General features: G+C 54.2%; 1 protein-coding gene across 1 annotated transcript in view; it reads left to right on the top strand.

The window, feature by feature from the left end:
- Positions 1-18709, top strand: part of LOC135574819 (collagen alpha-1(I) chain-like) — a 136014-nt gene that overhangs the window by 14065 nt on the left and 103240 nt on the right. The window contains exon 4 of the mRNA XM_065027024.1: positions 2317-3251. Within this exon, the coding sequence (XP_064883096.1) occupies positions 2317-3251 (935 nt within the window). The remainder of the gene's footprint in view (positions 1-2316; positions 3252-18709) is intronic.

Genomic DNA, 18709 nt, shown 5'->3' on the forward strand with positions numbered 1-18709 from the left:
TGTCCACTCTACACCAGAGGGCCACGTGTCCACTCTACACCAGGGCAGAGGGCCACATGTCCACTCTACACCAGGCCAGATGGCTACATGTCCACTCTACACCAGGCTAGATGGCTACATGTCCACTCTACACCAGGCCAGAGGGCTACATGTCCACTCTACACCAGGCCAGATGGCTACATGTCCACTCTACACCAGGCCAGAGGGCCACATGTCCACTCTACACCAGGCCAGATGGCTACATGTCCACTCTACACCAGGCTAGATGGCTACATGTCCACTGTACACCAGGCCAGAGGGCTACATGTCCACTCTAAACCAGGCTAGATGGCTACATGTCCACTCTACACCAGGCTAGATGGCTACATGTCCACTCTACACCAGAGGGCTACATGTCCACTCTACACCAGAGGTCTACATGTCCACTCTACACCAGAGGTCTACATGTCCACTCTACACCAGAGGGCTACATGTCCACTCTACACCAGAGGGCTACATGTCCACTCTACACCAGGCCAGAGGGCTACTAGTCCACTCTACACCAGAGGGCTACATGTCCACTCTACACCAGAGGGCTACATGTCCACTCTACACCAGAGGGCTACATGTCCACTCTACACCAGGCCAGAGGGCTACATGTCCACTCTACACCAGAGGGCTACATGTCCACTCTACACCAGGCCAGAGGGCTACATGTCCACTCTACACCAGAGGTCTACATGTCCACTCTACACCAGAGGTCTACATGTCCACTCTACACCAGAGGTCTACATGTCCACTCTACACCAGAGGGCTACATGTCCACTCTACACCAGAGGGCTACATGTCCACTCTACACCAGGGCAGAGGGCCACATGTCCACTCTACACCAGGCCAGATGGCTACATGTCCACTCTACACCAGGCTAGATGGCTACATGTCCACTCTACACCAGGCCAGAGGGCTACATGTCCACTCTACACCAGGCCAGATGGCTACATGTCCACTCTACACCAGGCCAGAGGGCCACATGTCCACTCTACACCAGGCCAGATGGCTACATGTCCACTCTACACCAGAGGGCTACATGTCCACTCTACACCAGGCCAGAGGGCTACATGTCCACTCTAAACCAGGCTAGATGGCTACATGTCCACTCTACACCAGGCTAGATGGCTACATGTCCACTCTACACCAGAGGGCTACATGTCCACTCTACACCAGAGGTCTACATGTCCACTCTACACCAGAGGTCTACATGTCCACTCTACACCAGAGGGCTACATGTCCACTCTACACCAGAGGGCTACATGTCCACTCTACACCAGGCCAGAGGGCTACTAGTCCACTCTACACCAGAGGGCTACATGTCCACTCTACACCAGAGGGCTACATGTCCACTCTACACCAGAGGGCTACATGTCCACTCTACACCAGGCCAGAGGGCTACATGTCCACTCTACACCAGAGGGCTACATGTCCACTCTACACCAGGCCAGAGGGCTACATGTCCACTCTACACCAGAGGTCTACATGTCCACTCTACACCAGAGGTCTACATGTCCACTCTACACCAGAGGTCTACATGTCCACTCTACACCAGAGGGCTACATGTCCACTCTACACCAGAGGGCTACATGTCCACTCTACACCAGGCCAGAGGGCTACTAGTCCACTCTACACCAGAGGGCTACATGTCCACTCTACACCAGAGGGCTACATGTCCACTCTACACCAGAGGGCTACATGTCCACTCTACACCAGGCCAGAGGGCTACATGTCCACTCTACACCAGAGGGCTACATGTCCACTCTACACCAGGCCAGAGGGCTACATGTCCACTCTACTCCAGAGGGCTACATGTTCACTCTACACCAGATGGCTACATGTCCACTCTACACCAGGCTACATGATGGCTACATGTCCACTCTACACCAGGCTAGATGGCTACATGTCCACTCTACTCCAGAGGGCTACATGTCCACTCTACACCAGGCCAGAGGGCTACATGTCCACTCTACTCCAGAGGGCTACATGTTCACTCTACACCAGATGGCTACATGTCCACTCTACACCAGATGGCTACATGTTCACTCTACACCAGATGGCTACATGTCCACTCTACACCAGAGGGCCACGTGTCCACTCTACACCAGAGGTCTACATGTCCACTCTACACCAGAGGGCTACATGTCCACTCTACACCTGAGGGCTACATGTCCCTCTACACCAGAGGTCTACATGTTCACTCTACACCAGAGGTCTACATGTCCACTCTACACCAGAGGTCTACATGTCCTCTCTACTCCAGAGGGCTACATGTCCTCTCTACTCCAGATGGCTACATGCCCACTCTACACCAGAGGGCCACATGTCCACTCTACTCCAGAGGGCTACATGTCCACTCTACACCAGGCCAGAGGGCTACATGTCCCCTCTACACCTGGCCAGAAGGCTACTCCAGGCCAGAGGGCTACACAAGGCCAGAGGGCTACACCAGGCCAGAGGGCTACATGTCCACTCTACTCCAGGCCAGAGGGCTACACAAGGCCAGCGGGCTACACTTGGCCAGCGGGCTACACCAGGCCAGAGGGCTACACCAGGCCAGAGGGCTACACCAGGCCAGAGGGCTATATGTCCACTCTACACCAGGCCAGAGGGCTACACCAGGCCAGAGGGCTACACCGGGCCAGAGGGAGACACCGGGCCAGAGGGCTGCACCGGGCCAGAGGGCTACACCGGGCCAGAGGGAGACACCGGGCTAGAGGGCTACACCGGGCCAGAGGGCTACACCAGGCCAGAGGGCTACATGTCCAGGGCTACACCAGGCCAGAGGGCTACATGTCCACTCTACACCAGGCCAGAGGGCTACACTGGGCCAGAGGGCTACACCGGGCCAGAGGGCTACACTGGGCCAGAGGGCTACACTGGGCCAGAGGGCTACACCGGGCTACACTGGGCCAGAGGGCTACACTGGGCCAGAGGGCTACACCGGGCCAGAGACCTACACCAGGCCAGAGGGCTACACCAGGCCAGAGGGCTACATGTCCACTCTACACCAGGCCAGAGGGCTACACTGGGCCAGAGGGCTACACTGGGCCAGAGGGCTACACCGGGCCAGAGGGCTACACTGGGCCAGAGGGCTACACTGGGCCAGAGGGCTACACTGGGCCAGAGGGCTACACCGGGACAGAGGGCTACACTGAGGGCTACATGTCCACTCTACACCAGGCCAGAGGGCTACATGTCCTCTCAACTCCAGAGGGCTACATGTCCACTCTACACCAGAGGGCTACATGTCCACTCTACACCAGGCCAGAGGGCTACATGTCCACTCTACACCAGAGGGCTACATGTCCACTCTACACCAGGCCAGAGGGCTACATGTCCACTCTACACCAGAGGGCTACATGTCCACTCTACACCAGGCTAGATGGCTACATGTCCACTCTACACCAGAGGGCTACATGTCCACTCTACACCAGAGGTCTACATGTCCACTCTACTCCAGAGGGCTACATGTCCACTCTACACCAGAGGGCTACATGTCCACTCTACACCAGAGGGCTACATGTCCACTCTACACCAGAGGGCTACATGTCCACTCTACACCAGGCTAGATGGCTAAATGTCCACTCTACACCAGAGGGCCACGTGTCCACTCTACACCAGGCCAGAGGGCCACATGTCCACTCTACACCAGGCCAGATGGCTACATGTCCACTCTACACCAGGCTAGATGGCTACATGTCCACTCTACACCAGGCCAGAGGGCTACATGTCCACTCTACACCAGGCCAGATGGCTACATGTCCACTCTACACCAGGCCAGAGGGCCACATGTCCACTCTACACCAGGCCAGATGGCTACATGTCCACTCTACACCAGGCTAGATGGCTACATGTCCACTGTACACCAGGCCAGAGGGCTACATGTCCACTCTAAACCAGGCTAGATGGCTACATGTCCACTCTACACCAGGCTAGATGGCTACATGTCCACTCTACACCAGGCCAGAGGGATACATGTCCACTCTACACCAGAGGGCTACATGTCCACTCTACACCAGGCTAGATGGCTACATGTCCACTCTACACCAGAGGGCTACATGTCCACTCTACACCAGAGGTCTACATGTCCACTCTACACCAGAGGGCTACATGTCCACTCTACACCAGGCTAGATGGCTACATGTCCACTCTACACCAGAGGGCCACGTGTCCACTCTACACCAGGCCAGAGGGCCACATGTCCACTCTACACCAGGCCAGATGGCTACATGTCCACTCTACACCAGGCTAGATGGCTACATGTCCACTCTACACCAGGCCAGAGGGCTACATGTCCACTCTACACCAGGCCAGATGGCTACATGTCCACTCTACACCAGGCCAGAGGGCCACATGTCCACTCTACACCAGGCCAGATGGCTACATGTCCACTCTACACCAGGCTAGATGGCTACATGTCCACTGTACACCAGGCCAGAGGGCTACATGTCCACTCTAAACCAGGCTAGATGGCTACATGTCCACTCTACACCAGGCCAGAGGGCTACATGTCCACTCTACACCAGGCCAGAGGGCTACATGTCCACTCTACACCAGAGGTCTGCATGTTCACTCTACACCAGAGGGCTACATGTCCACTCTACACCAGAGGGCTACATGTCCACTCTACACCAGGCCAGAGGGCTACATGTCCACTCTACTCCAGAGGTCTACATGTCCACTCTACACCAGAGGTCTACATGTCCACTCTACACCAGAGGGCTACATGTCCACTCTACACCAGAGGGCTACATGTCCACTCTACACCAGAGGGCTACATGTCCACTCTACACCAGGCTAGATGGCTAAATGTCCACTCTACACCAGAGGGCCACGTGTCCACTCTACACCAGGCCAGAGGGCCACATGTCCACTCTACACCAGGCCAGATGGATACATGTCCACTCTACACCAGGCTAGATGGCTACATGTCCACTCTACACCAGGCCAGAGGGCTACATGTCCACTCTACACCAGGCCAGATGGCTACATGTCCACTCTACACCAGGCCAGAGGGCCACATGTCCACTCTACACCAGGCCAGATGGCTACATGTCCACTCTACACCAGGCTAGATGGCTACATGTCCACTACTACACCAGGCCAGAGGGCTACATGTCCACTCTAAACCAGGCCAGATGGCTACATGTCCACTCTACACCAGGCCAGATGGCTACATGTCCACTCTACACCAGGCCAGAGGGCTACATGTCCACTCTACACCAGAGGGCTACATGTCCACTCTACACCAGGCCAGATGGCTACATGTCCACTCTACACCAGAGGGCTACATGTCCACTCTACACCAGAGGTCTACATGTCCACTCTACTCCAGAGGGCTACATGTCCACTCTACACCAGAGGGCTACATGTCCACTCTACACCAGAGGGCTACATGTCCACTCTACACCAGAGGGCTACATGTCCACTCTACACCAGAGGGCTACATGTCCACTCTACACCAGGCTAGATGGCTACATGTCCACTCTACACCACATGTCCACTCTACACCAGGCCAGAGGGCCACATGTCCACTCTACACCAGGCCAGATGGCTACATGTCCACTCTACACCAGGCTAGATGGCTACATGTCCACTCTACACCAGGCCAGAGGGCTACATGTCCACTCTACACCAGGCCAGATGGCTACATGTCCACTCTACACCAGGCCAGAGGGCCACATGTCCACTCTACACCAGGCCAGATGGCTACATGTCCACTCTACACCAGGCTAGATGGCTACATGTCCACTGTACACCAGGCCAGAGGGCTACATGTCCACTCTAAACCAGGCTAGATGGCTACATGTCCACTCTACACCAGGCTAGATGGCTACATGTCCACTCTACACCAGGCCAGAGGGCTACATGTCCACTCTACACCAGGCCAGAGGGCTACATGTCCACTCTACACCAGAGGTCTACATGTTCACTCTACACCAGAGGGCTACATGTCCACTCTACACCAGGCCAGAGGGCTACATGTCCACTCTACTCCAGAGGTCTACATGTCCACTCTACACCAGAGGTCTACATGTCCACTCTACACCAGAGGTCTACATGTCCACTCTACACCAGAGGTCTACATGTCCACTCTACACCAGAGGTCTACATGTTCACTCTACACCAGAGGTCTACATGTCCTCTCTACTCCAGAGGGCTACATGTCCACTCTACACCAGAGGTCTACATGTTCACTCTACACCAAAGGGCTACATGTCCACTCTACACCAGAGGTCTACATGTCCACTCTACACCAGGCAAGAGGGCTACATGTCCACTCTACACCAGGCTAGATGGCTACATGTCCACTCTACACCAGGCCAGAGGGCTAGATGTCCACTCTACACCAGGCCAGAGGGCTACATGTCCACTCTACTCCAGGCTAGATGGCTACATGTCCACTCTACACCAGGCCAGAGGGCTACATGTCCACTCTACACCAGGCCAGAGGGCTACATGTCCACTCTACACCAGGCCAGAGGGCTACATGTCCACTCTACACCAGGCTAGATGGCTACATGTCCACTCTACACCAGAGGTCTACATGTCCACTCTACACCAGGCCAGAGGGCTACATGTCCACTCTACTCCAGAGGGCTACATGTTCACTCTACACCAGAGGTCTACATGTCCACTCTACACCAGAGGTCTACATGTCCACTCTACACCAGGCCAGAGGGCTACATGTCCACTCTACTCCAGAGGGCTACATGTCCTCTCTACTCCAGATGGCTACATGTCCACTCTACACCAGGATAGATGGCTACATGTCCTCTCTACTCCAGAGGGCTACATGTTCACTCTACACCAGAGGGCTACATGTCCACTCTACTCCAGAGGGCTACATGTCCACTCTACACCAGAGGGCTACATGTTCACTCTACACATGAGGGCTACATGTCCACTCTACACCAGGCCAGAGGGCCACATGTCCACTCTACACCAGGCCAGATGGCTACATGTCCACTCTACACCAGGCCAGAGGGCTACATGTCCACTCTACTCCAGGCTAGATGGCTACATGTCCACTCTACACCAGGCTAGAGGGCTACATGTCCACTCTACACCAGGCCAGAGGGCTACATGTCCACTCTACACCAGAGGGCTACATGTCCACTCTACACCAGGCCAGAAGGCTACATGTCCACTCTACACCAGGCCAGAGGGCTACATGTCCACTCTACACCAGAGGTCTACATGTCCTCTCTACACCAGAGGTCTACATGTCCACTCTACACCAGAGGTCTACATGTCCTCTCTACACCAGAGGTCTACATGTCTACTCTACACCAGAGGGCTACATGTTCACTCTACACCAGGCCAGAGGGCCACATGTCCTCTCTACACCAGGCCAGATGGCTACATGTCCACTCTACACCAGGCCAGAGGGCTACATGTCCACTCTACTCCAGGCTAGATGGCTACATGTCCACTCTACACCAGGCTAGAGGGCTACATGTCCACTCTACACCAGGCTAGATGGCTACATGTCCACTCTACACCAGGCTAGATGGCTACATGTCCACTCTACACCAGGCCAGAGGGCTACATGTCCACTCTACACCAGGCTAGAGGGCTACATGTCCACTCTACACCAGAGGGCTACATGTCCACTCTACACCAGAGGGCTACATGTCCACTCTACACCAGGCCAGAGGTCTACATGTCCACTCTACACCAGAGGTCTACATGTCCACTCTACACCAGAGGGCTACATGTCCACTCTACACCAGAGGGCTACATGTCCACTCTACACCAGGCCAGAGGTCTACATGTCCACTCTACACCAGAGGTCTACATGTCCACTCTACACCAGAGGGCTACATGTCCACTCTACACCAGAGGGCTACATGTCCACTCTACACCAGGCCAGAGGGCTACATGTCCACTCTACACCAGAGGGCTACATGTCCACTCTACACCAGAGGGCTACATGTCCACTCTACACCAGAGGGCTACATGTCCACTCTACACCAGAGGGCTACATGTCCACTCTACAGCAGGCCAGAGGGCTACATGTCCACTCTACACCAGAGGGCTACATGTCCACTCTACACCAGGCCAGAGGGCTACATGTCCACTCTACTCCAGAGGGCTACATGTTCACTCTACACCAGATGGCTACATGTCCACTCTACACCAGAGGGCTACATGTCCACTCTACACCAGAGGGCTACATGTCCACTCTACACCAGGCTAGATGGCTACATGTCCACTCTACACCAGGCTAGATGGCTACATGTCCACTCTACTCCAGAGGGCTACATGTCCACTCTACACCAGGCCAGAGGGCTACATGTCCACTCTACACCAGAGGGCTACATGTCCACTCTACACCAGATGGCTACATGTCCACTCTACACCAGGCTAGATGGCTACATGTCCACTCTACTCCAGGCCAGAGGGCTACATGTCCACTCTACACCAGGCTAGATGGCTACATGTCCACTCTACACCAGGCCAGAGGGCTACATGTCCACTCTACTCCAGGCCAGAGGGCTACATGTCCACTCTACACCAGGCCAGAGGGCTACATGTCCACTCTACACCAGGCTAGATGGCTACATGTCCACTCTACACCAGAGGTCTACATGTCCACTCTACACCAGGCCAGAGGGCTACATGTCCACTCTACTCCAGAGGGCTACATGTTCACTCTACACCAGAGGTCTACATGTCCACTCTACACCAGAGGTCTACATGTCCACTCTACACCAGGCCAGAGGGCTACATGTCCACTCTATTCCAGAGGGCTACATGTTCACTCTACACCAGAGGTCTACATGTCCTCTCTACTCCAGATGGCTACATGTCCACTCTACACCAGGATAGATGGCTACATGTCCTCTCTACTCCAGAGGGCTACATGTTCACTCTACACCAGAGGGCTACATGTCCACTCTACTCCAGAGGGCTACATGTCCACTCTACACCAGAGGGCTACATGTTCACTCTACACCAGAGGGCTACATGTCCACTCTACACCAGGCCAGAGGGCCACATGTCCACTCTACACCAGGCCAGATGGCTACATGTCCACTCTACACCAGGCCAGAGGGCTACATGTCCACTCTACTCCAGGCTAGATGGCTACATGTCCACTCTACACCAGGCTAGAGGGCTACATGTCCACTCTACACCAGGCCAGAGGGCTACATGTCCACTCTACACCAGAGGGCTACATGTCCACTCTACACCAGGCCAGAAGGCTACATGTCCACTCTACACCAGGCCAGAGGGCTACATGTCCACTCTACACCAGAGGTCTACATGTCCTCTCTACACCAGAGGTCTACATGTCCACTCTACACCAGAGGTCTACATGTCCTCTCTACACCAGAGGTCTACATGTCCACTCTACACCAGAGGGCTACATGTTCACTCTACACCAGGCCAGAGGGCCACATGTCCTCTCTACACCAGGCCAGATGGCTACATGTCCACTCTACACCAGGCCAGAGGGCTACATGTCCACTCTACTCCAGGCTAGATGGCTACATGTCCACTCTACACCAGGCTAGAGGGCTACATGTCCACTCTACACCAGGCTAGATGGCTACATGTCCACTCTACACCAGGCTAGATGGCTACATGTCCACTCTACACCAGGCCAGAGGGCTACATGTCCACTCTACACCAGGCTAGAGGGCTACATGTCCACTCTACACCAGAGGGCTACATGTCCACTCTACACCAGAGGGCTACATGTCCACTCTACACCAGGCCAGAGGTCTACATGTCCACTCTACACCAGAGGTCTACATGTCCACTCTACACCAGAGGGCTACATGTCCACTCTACACCAGAGGGCTACATGTCCACTCTACACCAGGCCAGAGGTCTACATGTCCAATCTACACCAGAGGTCTACATGTCCACTCTACACCAGAGGGCTACATGTCCACTCTACACCAGAGGGCTACATGTCCACTCTACACCAGGCCAGAGGGCTACATGTCCACTCTACACCAGAGGGCTACATGTCCACTCTACACCAGAGGGCTACATGTTCACTCTACACCAGAGGGCTACATGTCCACTCTACACCAGAGGGCTACATGTCCACTCTACACCAGGCCAGAGGGCTACATGTCCACTCTACTCCAGAGGGCTACATGTTCACTCTACACCAGATGGCTACATGTCCACTCTACACCAGAGGGCTACATGTCCACTCTACACCAGAGGGCTACATGTCCACTCTACACCAGGCTAGATGGCTACATGTCCACTCTACACCAGGCTAGATGGCTACATGTCCACTCTACTCCAGAGGGCTACATGTCCACTCTACACCAGGCCAGAGGGCTACATGTCCACTCTACACCAGATGGCTACATGTCCACTCTACACCAGATGGCTACATGTTCACTCTACACCAGATGGCTACATGTCCACTCTACACCAGAGGGCTACATGTCCACTCTACACCAGAGGGCTACATGTCCACTCTACACCAGGCTAGATGGCTACATGTCCACTCTACTCCAGGCCAGAGGGCTACATGTCCACTCTACACCAGGCTAGATGGCTACATGTCCACTCTACACCAGGCCAGAGGGCTACATGTCCACTCTACTCCAGGCCAGAGGGCTACATGTCCACTCTACACCAGGCTAGATGGCTACATGTCCACTCTACACCAGGCTAGAGGGCTACATGTCCACTCTACTCCAGGCCAGAGGGCTACATGTCCACTCTACACCAGGCCAGAGGGCTACATGTCCACTCTACTCCAGGCCAGAGGGCTACATGTCCACTCTACACCAGAGGGATACATGTCCACTCTACTCCAGAGGGCTACATGTCCACTCTACACCAGAGGTCTACATGTCCACTCTACACCAGAGGGCTACATGTTCACTCTACACCAGAGGGCTACATGTCCACTCTACACCAGGCCAGAGGGCCACATGTCCACTCTACACCAGGCCAGATGGCTACATGTCCACTCTACACCAGGCCAGAGGGCTACATGTCCACTCTACACCAGGCCAGAGGGCTACTTGTCCACTCTACACCAGAGGGCTACATGTCCACTCTACACCAGGCCAGAGGGCTACATGTCCACTCTACACCAGAGGTCTACATGTCCTCTCTACACCAGAGGTCTACATGTCCACTCTACACCAGAGGTCTACATGTCCTCTCTACACCAGAGGGCTACATGTCCACTCTACACCAGAGGGCTACATGTCCTCTCTACACCAGAGGGCTACATGTCCTCTCTACACCAGAGGTCTACATGTCCACTCTACACCAGAGGTCTACATGTCCACTCTACACCAGATATCTACATGTTCACTCTACACCAGAGGTCTACATGTTCACTCTACACCAGGCCAGAGGGCTACATGTCCACTCTACTCCAGAGGGCTACATGTCCACTCTACACCAGAGGGCTACATGTCCACTCTACACCAGGCTAGATGGCTACATGTCCACTCTACTCCAGGCCAGAGGGCTACATGTCCACTCTACACCAGGCTAGATGGCTACATGTCCACTCTACACCAGGCCAGAGGGCTACATGTCCACTCTACTCCAGGCCAGAGGGCTACATGTCCACTCTACACCAGGCTAGATGGCTACATGTCCACTCTACACCAGGCTAGAGGGATACATGTCCACTCTACTCCAGGCCAGAGGGCTACATGTCCACTCTACACCTGGCCAGAGGGCTACATGTCCACTCTACTCCAGGCCAGAGGGCTACATGTCCACTCTACACCAGAGGTCTACATGTCCTCTCTACACCAGAGGTCTACATGTCCACTCTACACCAGAGGTCTACATGTCCTCTCTACACCAGAGGTCTACATGTCCACTCTACACCAGAGGGCTACATGTTCACTCTACACCAGAGGGCTACATGTCCACTCTACACCAGGCCAGAGGGCCACATGTCCACTCTACACCAGGCCAGATGGCTACATGTCCACTCTACACCAGGCCAGAGGGCTACATGTCCACTCTACTCCAGGCTAGATGGCTACATGTCCACTCTACACCAGGCTAGAGGGCTACATGTCCACTCTACACCAGGCTAGATGGCTACATGTCCACTCTACACCAGGCTAGATGGCTACATGTCCACTCTACACCAGGCCAGAGGGCTACATGTCCACTCTACACCAGGCCAGAGGGCTACATGTCCACTCTACACCAGGCTAGAGGGCTACATGTCCACTCTACACCAGAGGGCTACATGTCCACTCTACACCAGAGGGCTACATGTCCACTCTACACCAGGCCAGAGGTCTACATGTCCACTCTACACCAGAGGTCTACATGTCCACTCTACACCAGAGGGCTACATGTCCACTCTACACCAGAGGGCTACATGTCCACTCTACACCAGGCCAGAGGTCTACATGTCCACTCTACACCAGAGGTCTACATGTCCACTCTACACCAGAGGGCTACATGTCCACTCTACACCAGAGGGCTACATGTCCTCTCTACACCAGAGGGCTACATGTCCTCTCTACACCAGAGGTCTACATGTCCACTCTACACCAGAGGTCTACATGTCCACTCTACACCAGAGGTCTACATGTTCACTCTACACCAGAGGTCTACATGTTCACTCTACACCAGGCCAGAGGGCTACATGTCCACTCTACTCCAGAGGGCTACATGTCCACTCTACACCAGAGGGCTACATGTCCACTCTACACCAGAGGGCTACATGTCCACTCTACACCAGGCTAGATGGCTACATGTCCACTCTACTCCAGGCCAGAGGGCTACATGTCCACTCTACACCAGGCTAGATGGCTACATGTCCACTCTACACCAGGCCAGAGGGCTACATGTCCACTCTACTCCAGGCCAGAGGGCTACATGTCCACTCTACACCAGGCTAGATGGCTACATGTCCACTCTACACCAGGCTAGAGGGCTACATGTCCACTCTACTCCAGGCCAGAGGGCTACATGTCCACTCTACACCAGGCCAGAGGGCTACATGTCCACTCTACTCCAGGCCAGAGGGCTACATGTCCACTCTACACCAGAGGTCTACATGTCCTCTCTACACCAGAGGTCTACATGTCCACTCTACACCAGAGGTCTACATGTCCTCTCTACACCAGAGGTCTACATGTCCACTCTACACCAGAGGGCTACATGTTCACTCTACACCAGAGGGCTACATGTCCACTCTACACCAGGCCAGAGGGCCACATGTCCACTCTACACCAGGCCAGATGGCTACATGTCCTCTCTACACCAGGCCAGAGGGCTACATGTCCACTCTACTCCAGGCTAGATGGCTACATGTCCACTCTACACCAGGCTAGAGGGCTACATGTCCACTCTACACCAGGCTAGATGGCTACATGTCCACTCTACACCAGGCTAGATGGCTACATGTCCACTCTACACCAGGCCAGAGGGCTACATGTCCACTCTACACCAGGCCAGAGGGCTACATGTCCACTCTACACCAGAGGGCTACATGTCCACTCTACACCAGAGGGCTACATGTCCACTCTACACCAGAGGGCTACATGTCCACTCTACACCAGGCCAGAGGTCTACATGTCCACTCTACACCAGAGGTCTACATGTCCACTCTACACCAGAGGGCTACATGTCCACTCTACACCAGAGGGCTACATGTCCACTCTACACCAGGCCAGAGGTCTACATGTCCACTCTACACCAGAGGTCTACATGTCCACTCTACACCAGGCCAGAGGTCTACATGTCCACTCTACACCAGAGGTCTACATGTCCACTCTACACCAGAGGGCTACATGTCCACTCTACACCAGAGGGCTACATGTCCACTCTACACCAGGCCAGAGGGCTACATGTACACTCTACTCCAGAGGGCTACATGTTCACTCTACACCAGATGGCTACATGTCCACTCTACACCAGAGGGCTACATGTCCACTCTACACCAGAGGGCTACATGTCCACTCTACACCAGGCTAGATGGCTACATGTCCACTCTACACCAGGCTAGATGGCTACATGTCCACTCTACTCCAGAGGGCTACATGTCCACTCTACACCAGGCCAGAGGGCTACATGTCCACTCTACTCCAGAGGGCTACATGTTCACTCTACACCAGATGGCTACATGTCCACTCTACACCAGATGGCTACATGTTCACTCTACACCAGATGGCTACATGTCCACTCTACACCAGAGGGCCACGTGTCCACTCTACACCAGAGGTCTACATGTCCACTCTACACCAGAGGGCTACATGTCCACTCTACACCTGAGGGCTACATGTCCACTCTACACCAGAGGTCTACATGTTCACTCTACACCAGAGGTCTACATGTCCACTCTACACCAGAGGTCTACATGTCCTCTCTACTCCAGAGGGCTACAAGTCCTCTCTACTCCAGATGGCTACATGTCCACTCTACACCAGGCTAGATGGCTACATGTCCTCTCTACTCCAGAGGGCTACATGTTCACTCTACACCAGAGGGCTACATGTCCACTCTACTCCAGAGGGCTACATGTCCACTCTACACCAGAGGTCTACATGTCCACTCTACACCAGAGGGCTACATGTTCACTCTACACCAGAGGGCTACATGTCCACTCTACACCAGGCCAGAGGGCCACATGTCCACTCTACACCAGGCCAGATGGCTACATGTCCACTCTACACCAGGCCAGAGGGCTACATGTCCACTCTACTCCAGGCTAGATGGCTACATGTCCACTCTACACCAGGCTAGAGGGCTACATGTCCACTCTACACCAGGCCAGAGGGCAACATGTCCACTCTACACCAGAGGGCTACATGTCCACTCTACACCAGGCCAGAGGGCTACATGTCCACTCTACACCAGGCCAGAGGGCTACATGTCCACTCTACACCAGAGGTCTACATGTCCTCTCTACACCAGAGGTCTACATGTCCACTCTACACCAGAGGTCTACATGTCCTCTCTACACCAGAGGGCTACATGTCCACTCTACACCAGAGGGCTACATGTCCTCTCTACACCAGAGGGCTACATGTCCTCTCTACACCAGAGGTCTACATGTCCACTATACACCAGATGTCTACATGTCCTCTCTACACCAGAGGGCTACATGTCCTCTCTACTCCAGGCCAGAGGTCTACATGTCCACTCTACACCAGAGGTCTACATGTCCACTCTACACCAGAGGGCTACATGTCCACTCTACACCAGAGGGCTACATGTCCACTCTACACCAGGCCAGAGGTCTACATGTCCACTCTACACCAGAGGGCTACATGTCCACTCTACACCAGAGGGCTACATGTCCACTCTACACCAGGCCAGAGGGCTACATGTCCACTCTACACCAGAGGGCTACATGTCCACTCTACACCAGGCCAGAGGGCTACATGTCCACTCTACTCCAGAGGGCTACATGTTCACTCTACACCAGATGGCTACATGTCCACTCTACACCAGAGGGCTACATGTCCACTCTACACCAGAGGGCTACATGTCCACTCTACACCAGGCTAGATGGCTACATGTCCACTCTACACCAGGCTAGATGGCTACATGTCCACTCTACTCCAGAGGGCTACATGTCCACTCTACACCAGGCCAGAGGGCTACATGTCCACTCTACTCCAGAGGGCTACATGTTCACTCTACACCAGATGGCTACATGTCCACTCTACACCAGATGGCTACATGTTCACTCTACACCAGATGGCTACATGTCCACTCTACACCAGAGGGCCACGTGTCCACTCTACACCAGAGGTCTACATGTCCACTCTACACCTGAGGGCTACATGTCCACTCTACTCCAGAGGGCTACATGTCCACTCTACACCAGGCCAGAGGGCTACATGTCCACTCTACTCCAGAGGGCTACATGTTCACTCTACACCAGATGGCTACATGTCCACTCTACACCAGATGGCTACATGTTCACTCTACACCAGATGGCTACATGTCCACTCTACACCAGAGGGCCACGTGTCCACTCTACACCAGAGGTCTACATGTCCACTCTACACCAGAGGGCTACATGTCCACTCTACACCTGAGGGCTACATGTCCACTCTACACCAGAGGTCTACATGTTCACTCTACACCAGAGGTCTACATGTCCACTCTACACCAGAGGTCTACATGTCCACTCTACTCCAGGCCAGAGGGCTACATGTCCACTCTACACCAGGCTAGATGGCTACATGTCCACTCTACACCAGGCCAGACGGCTACATGTCCACTCTACTCCAGGCCAGAGGGCTACATGTCCACTCTACACCAGGCTAGATGGCTACATGTCCACTCTACACCAGGCTAGAGGGCTACATGTCCACTCTACACCAGAGGGCTACATGTCCACTCTACACCAGGCCAGAGGGCTACATGTCCACTCTACACCAGGCCAGAGGGCTACATGTCCACTCTACACCAGAGGTCTACATGTCCTCTCTACACCAGAGGTCTACATGTCCACTCTACACCAGAGGTCTACATGTCCTCTCTACACCAGAGGGCTACATGTCCACTCTACACCAGAGGGCTACATGTCCTCTCTACACCAGAGGGCTACATGTCCTCTCTACACCAGAGGGCTACATGTCCTCTCTACACCAGAGGTCTACATGTCCACTCTACACCAGAGGTCTACATGTCCTCTCTACACCAGAGGGCTACATGTCCTCTCTACTCCAGGCCAGAGGTCTACATGTCCACTCTACACCAGAGGTCTACATGTCCACTCTACACCAGAGGGCTACATGTCCACTCTACACCAGAGGGCTACATGTCCACTCTACACCAGGCCAGAGGTCTACATGTCCACTCTACACCAGAGGGCTACATGTCCACTCTACACCAGAGGGCTACATGTCCACTCTACACCAGGCCAGAGGGCTACATGTCCACTCTACACCAGAGGGCTACATGTCCACTCTACACCAGGCCAGAGGGCTACATGTCCACTCTACTCCAGAGGGCTACATGTTCACTCTACACCAGATGGCTACATGTCCACTCTACACCAGAGGGCTACATGTCCACTCTACACCAGAGGGCTACATGTCCACTCTACACCAGGCTAGATGGCTACATGTCCACTCTACACCAGGCTAGATGGCTACATGTCCACTCTACTCCAGAGGGCTACATGTCCACTCTACACCAGGCCAGAGGGCTACATGTCCACTCTACTCCAGAGGGCTACATGTTCACTCTACACCAGATGGCTACATGTCCACTCTACACCAGATGGCTACATGTTCACTCTACACCAGATGGCTACATGTCCACTCTACACCAGAGGGCCACGTGTCCACTCTACACCAGAGGTCTACATGTCCACTCTACACCTGAGGGCTACATGTCCACTCTACTCCAGAGGGCTACATGTCCACTCTACACCAGGCCAGAGGGCTACATGTCCACTCTACTCCAGAGGGCTACATGTTCACTCTACACCAGATGGCTACATGTCCACTCTACACCAGAGGGCTACATGTCCACTCTACACCAGAGGGCTACATGTCCACTCTACACCAGGCTAGATGGCTACATGTCCACTCTACACCAGGCTAGAGGGCTACATGTCCACTCTACACCAGGCCAGAGGGCAACATGTCCACTCTACACCAGAGGGCTACATGTCCACTCTACACCAGGCCAGAGGGCTACATGTCCACTCTACACCAGGCCAGAGGGCTACATGTCCACTCTACACCAGAGGTCTACATGTCCTCTCTACACCAGAGGTCTACATGTCCACTCTACACCAGAGGTCTACATGTCCTCTCTACACCAGAGGGCTACATGTCCACTCTACACCAGAGGGCTACATGTCCTCTCTACACCAGAGGGCTACATGTCCTCTCTACACCAGAGGTCTACATGTCCACTATACACCAGAGGTCTACATGTCCTCTCTACACCAGAGGGCTACATGTCCTCTCTACTCCAGGCCAGAGGTCTACATGTCCACTCTACACCAGAGGTCTACATGTCCACTCTACACCAGAGGGCTACATGTCCACTCTACACCAGAGGGCTACATGTCCACTCTACACCAGGCTAGATGGCTACATGTCCACTCTACACCAGGCCAGAGGGCAACATGTCCACTCTACACCAGAGGGCTACATGTCCACTCTACACCAGGCCAGAGGGCTACATGTCCACTCTACACCAGGCCAGAGGGCTACATGTCCACTCTACACCAGAGGTCTACATGTCCTCTCTACACCAGAGGTCTACATGTCCACTCTACACCAGAGGTCTACATGTCCTCTCTACACCAGAGGGCTACATGTCCACTCTACACCAGAGGGCTACATGTCCTCTCTACACCAGAGGGCTACATGTCCTCTCTACACCAGAGGTCTACATGTCCACTATACACCAGATGTCTACATGTCCTCTCTACACCAGAGGGCTACATGTCCTCTCTACTCCAGGCCAGAGGTCTACATGTCCACTCTACACCAGAGGTCTACATGTCCACTCTACACCAGAGGGCTACATGTCCACTCTACACCAGAGGGCTACATGTCCACTCTACACCAGGCCAGAGGTCTACATGTCCACTCTACACCAGAGGGCTACATGTCCACTCTACACCAGAGGGCTACATGTCCACTCTACACCAGGCCAGAGGGCTACATGTCCACTCTACACCAGAGGGCTACATGTCCACTCTACACCAGGCCAGAGGGCTACATGT

Source organism: Oncorhynchus nerka, linkage group LG13 (genome assembly GCF_034236695.1).
Source record: "Oncorhynchus nerka isolate Pitt River linkage group LG13, Oner_Uvic_2.0, whole genome shotgun sequence".
Taxonomy (NCBI): Eukaryota; Metazoa; Chordata; class Actinopteri; order Salmoniformes; family Salmonidae; genus Oncorhynchus; species Oncorhynchus nerka.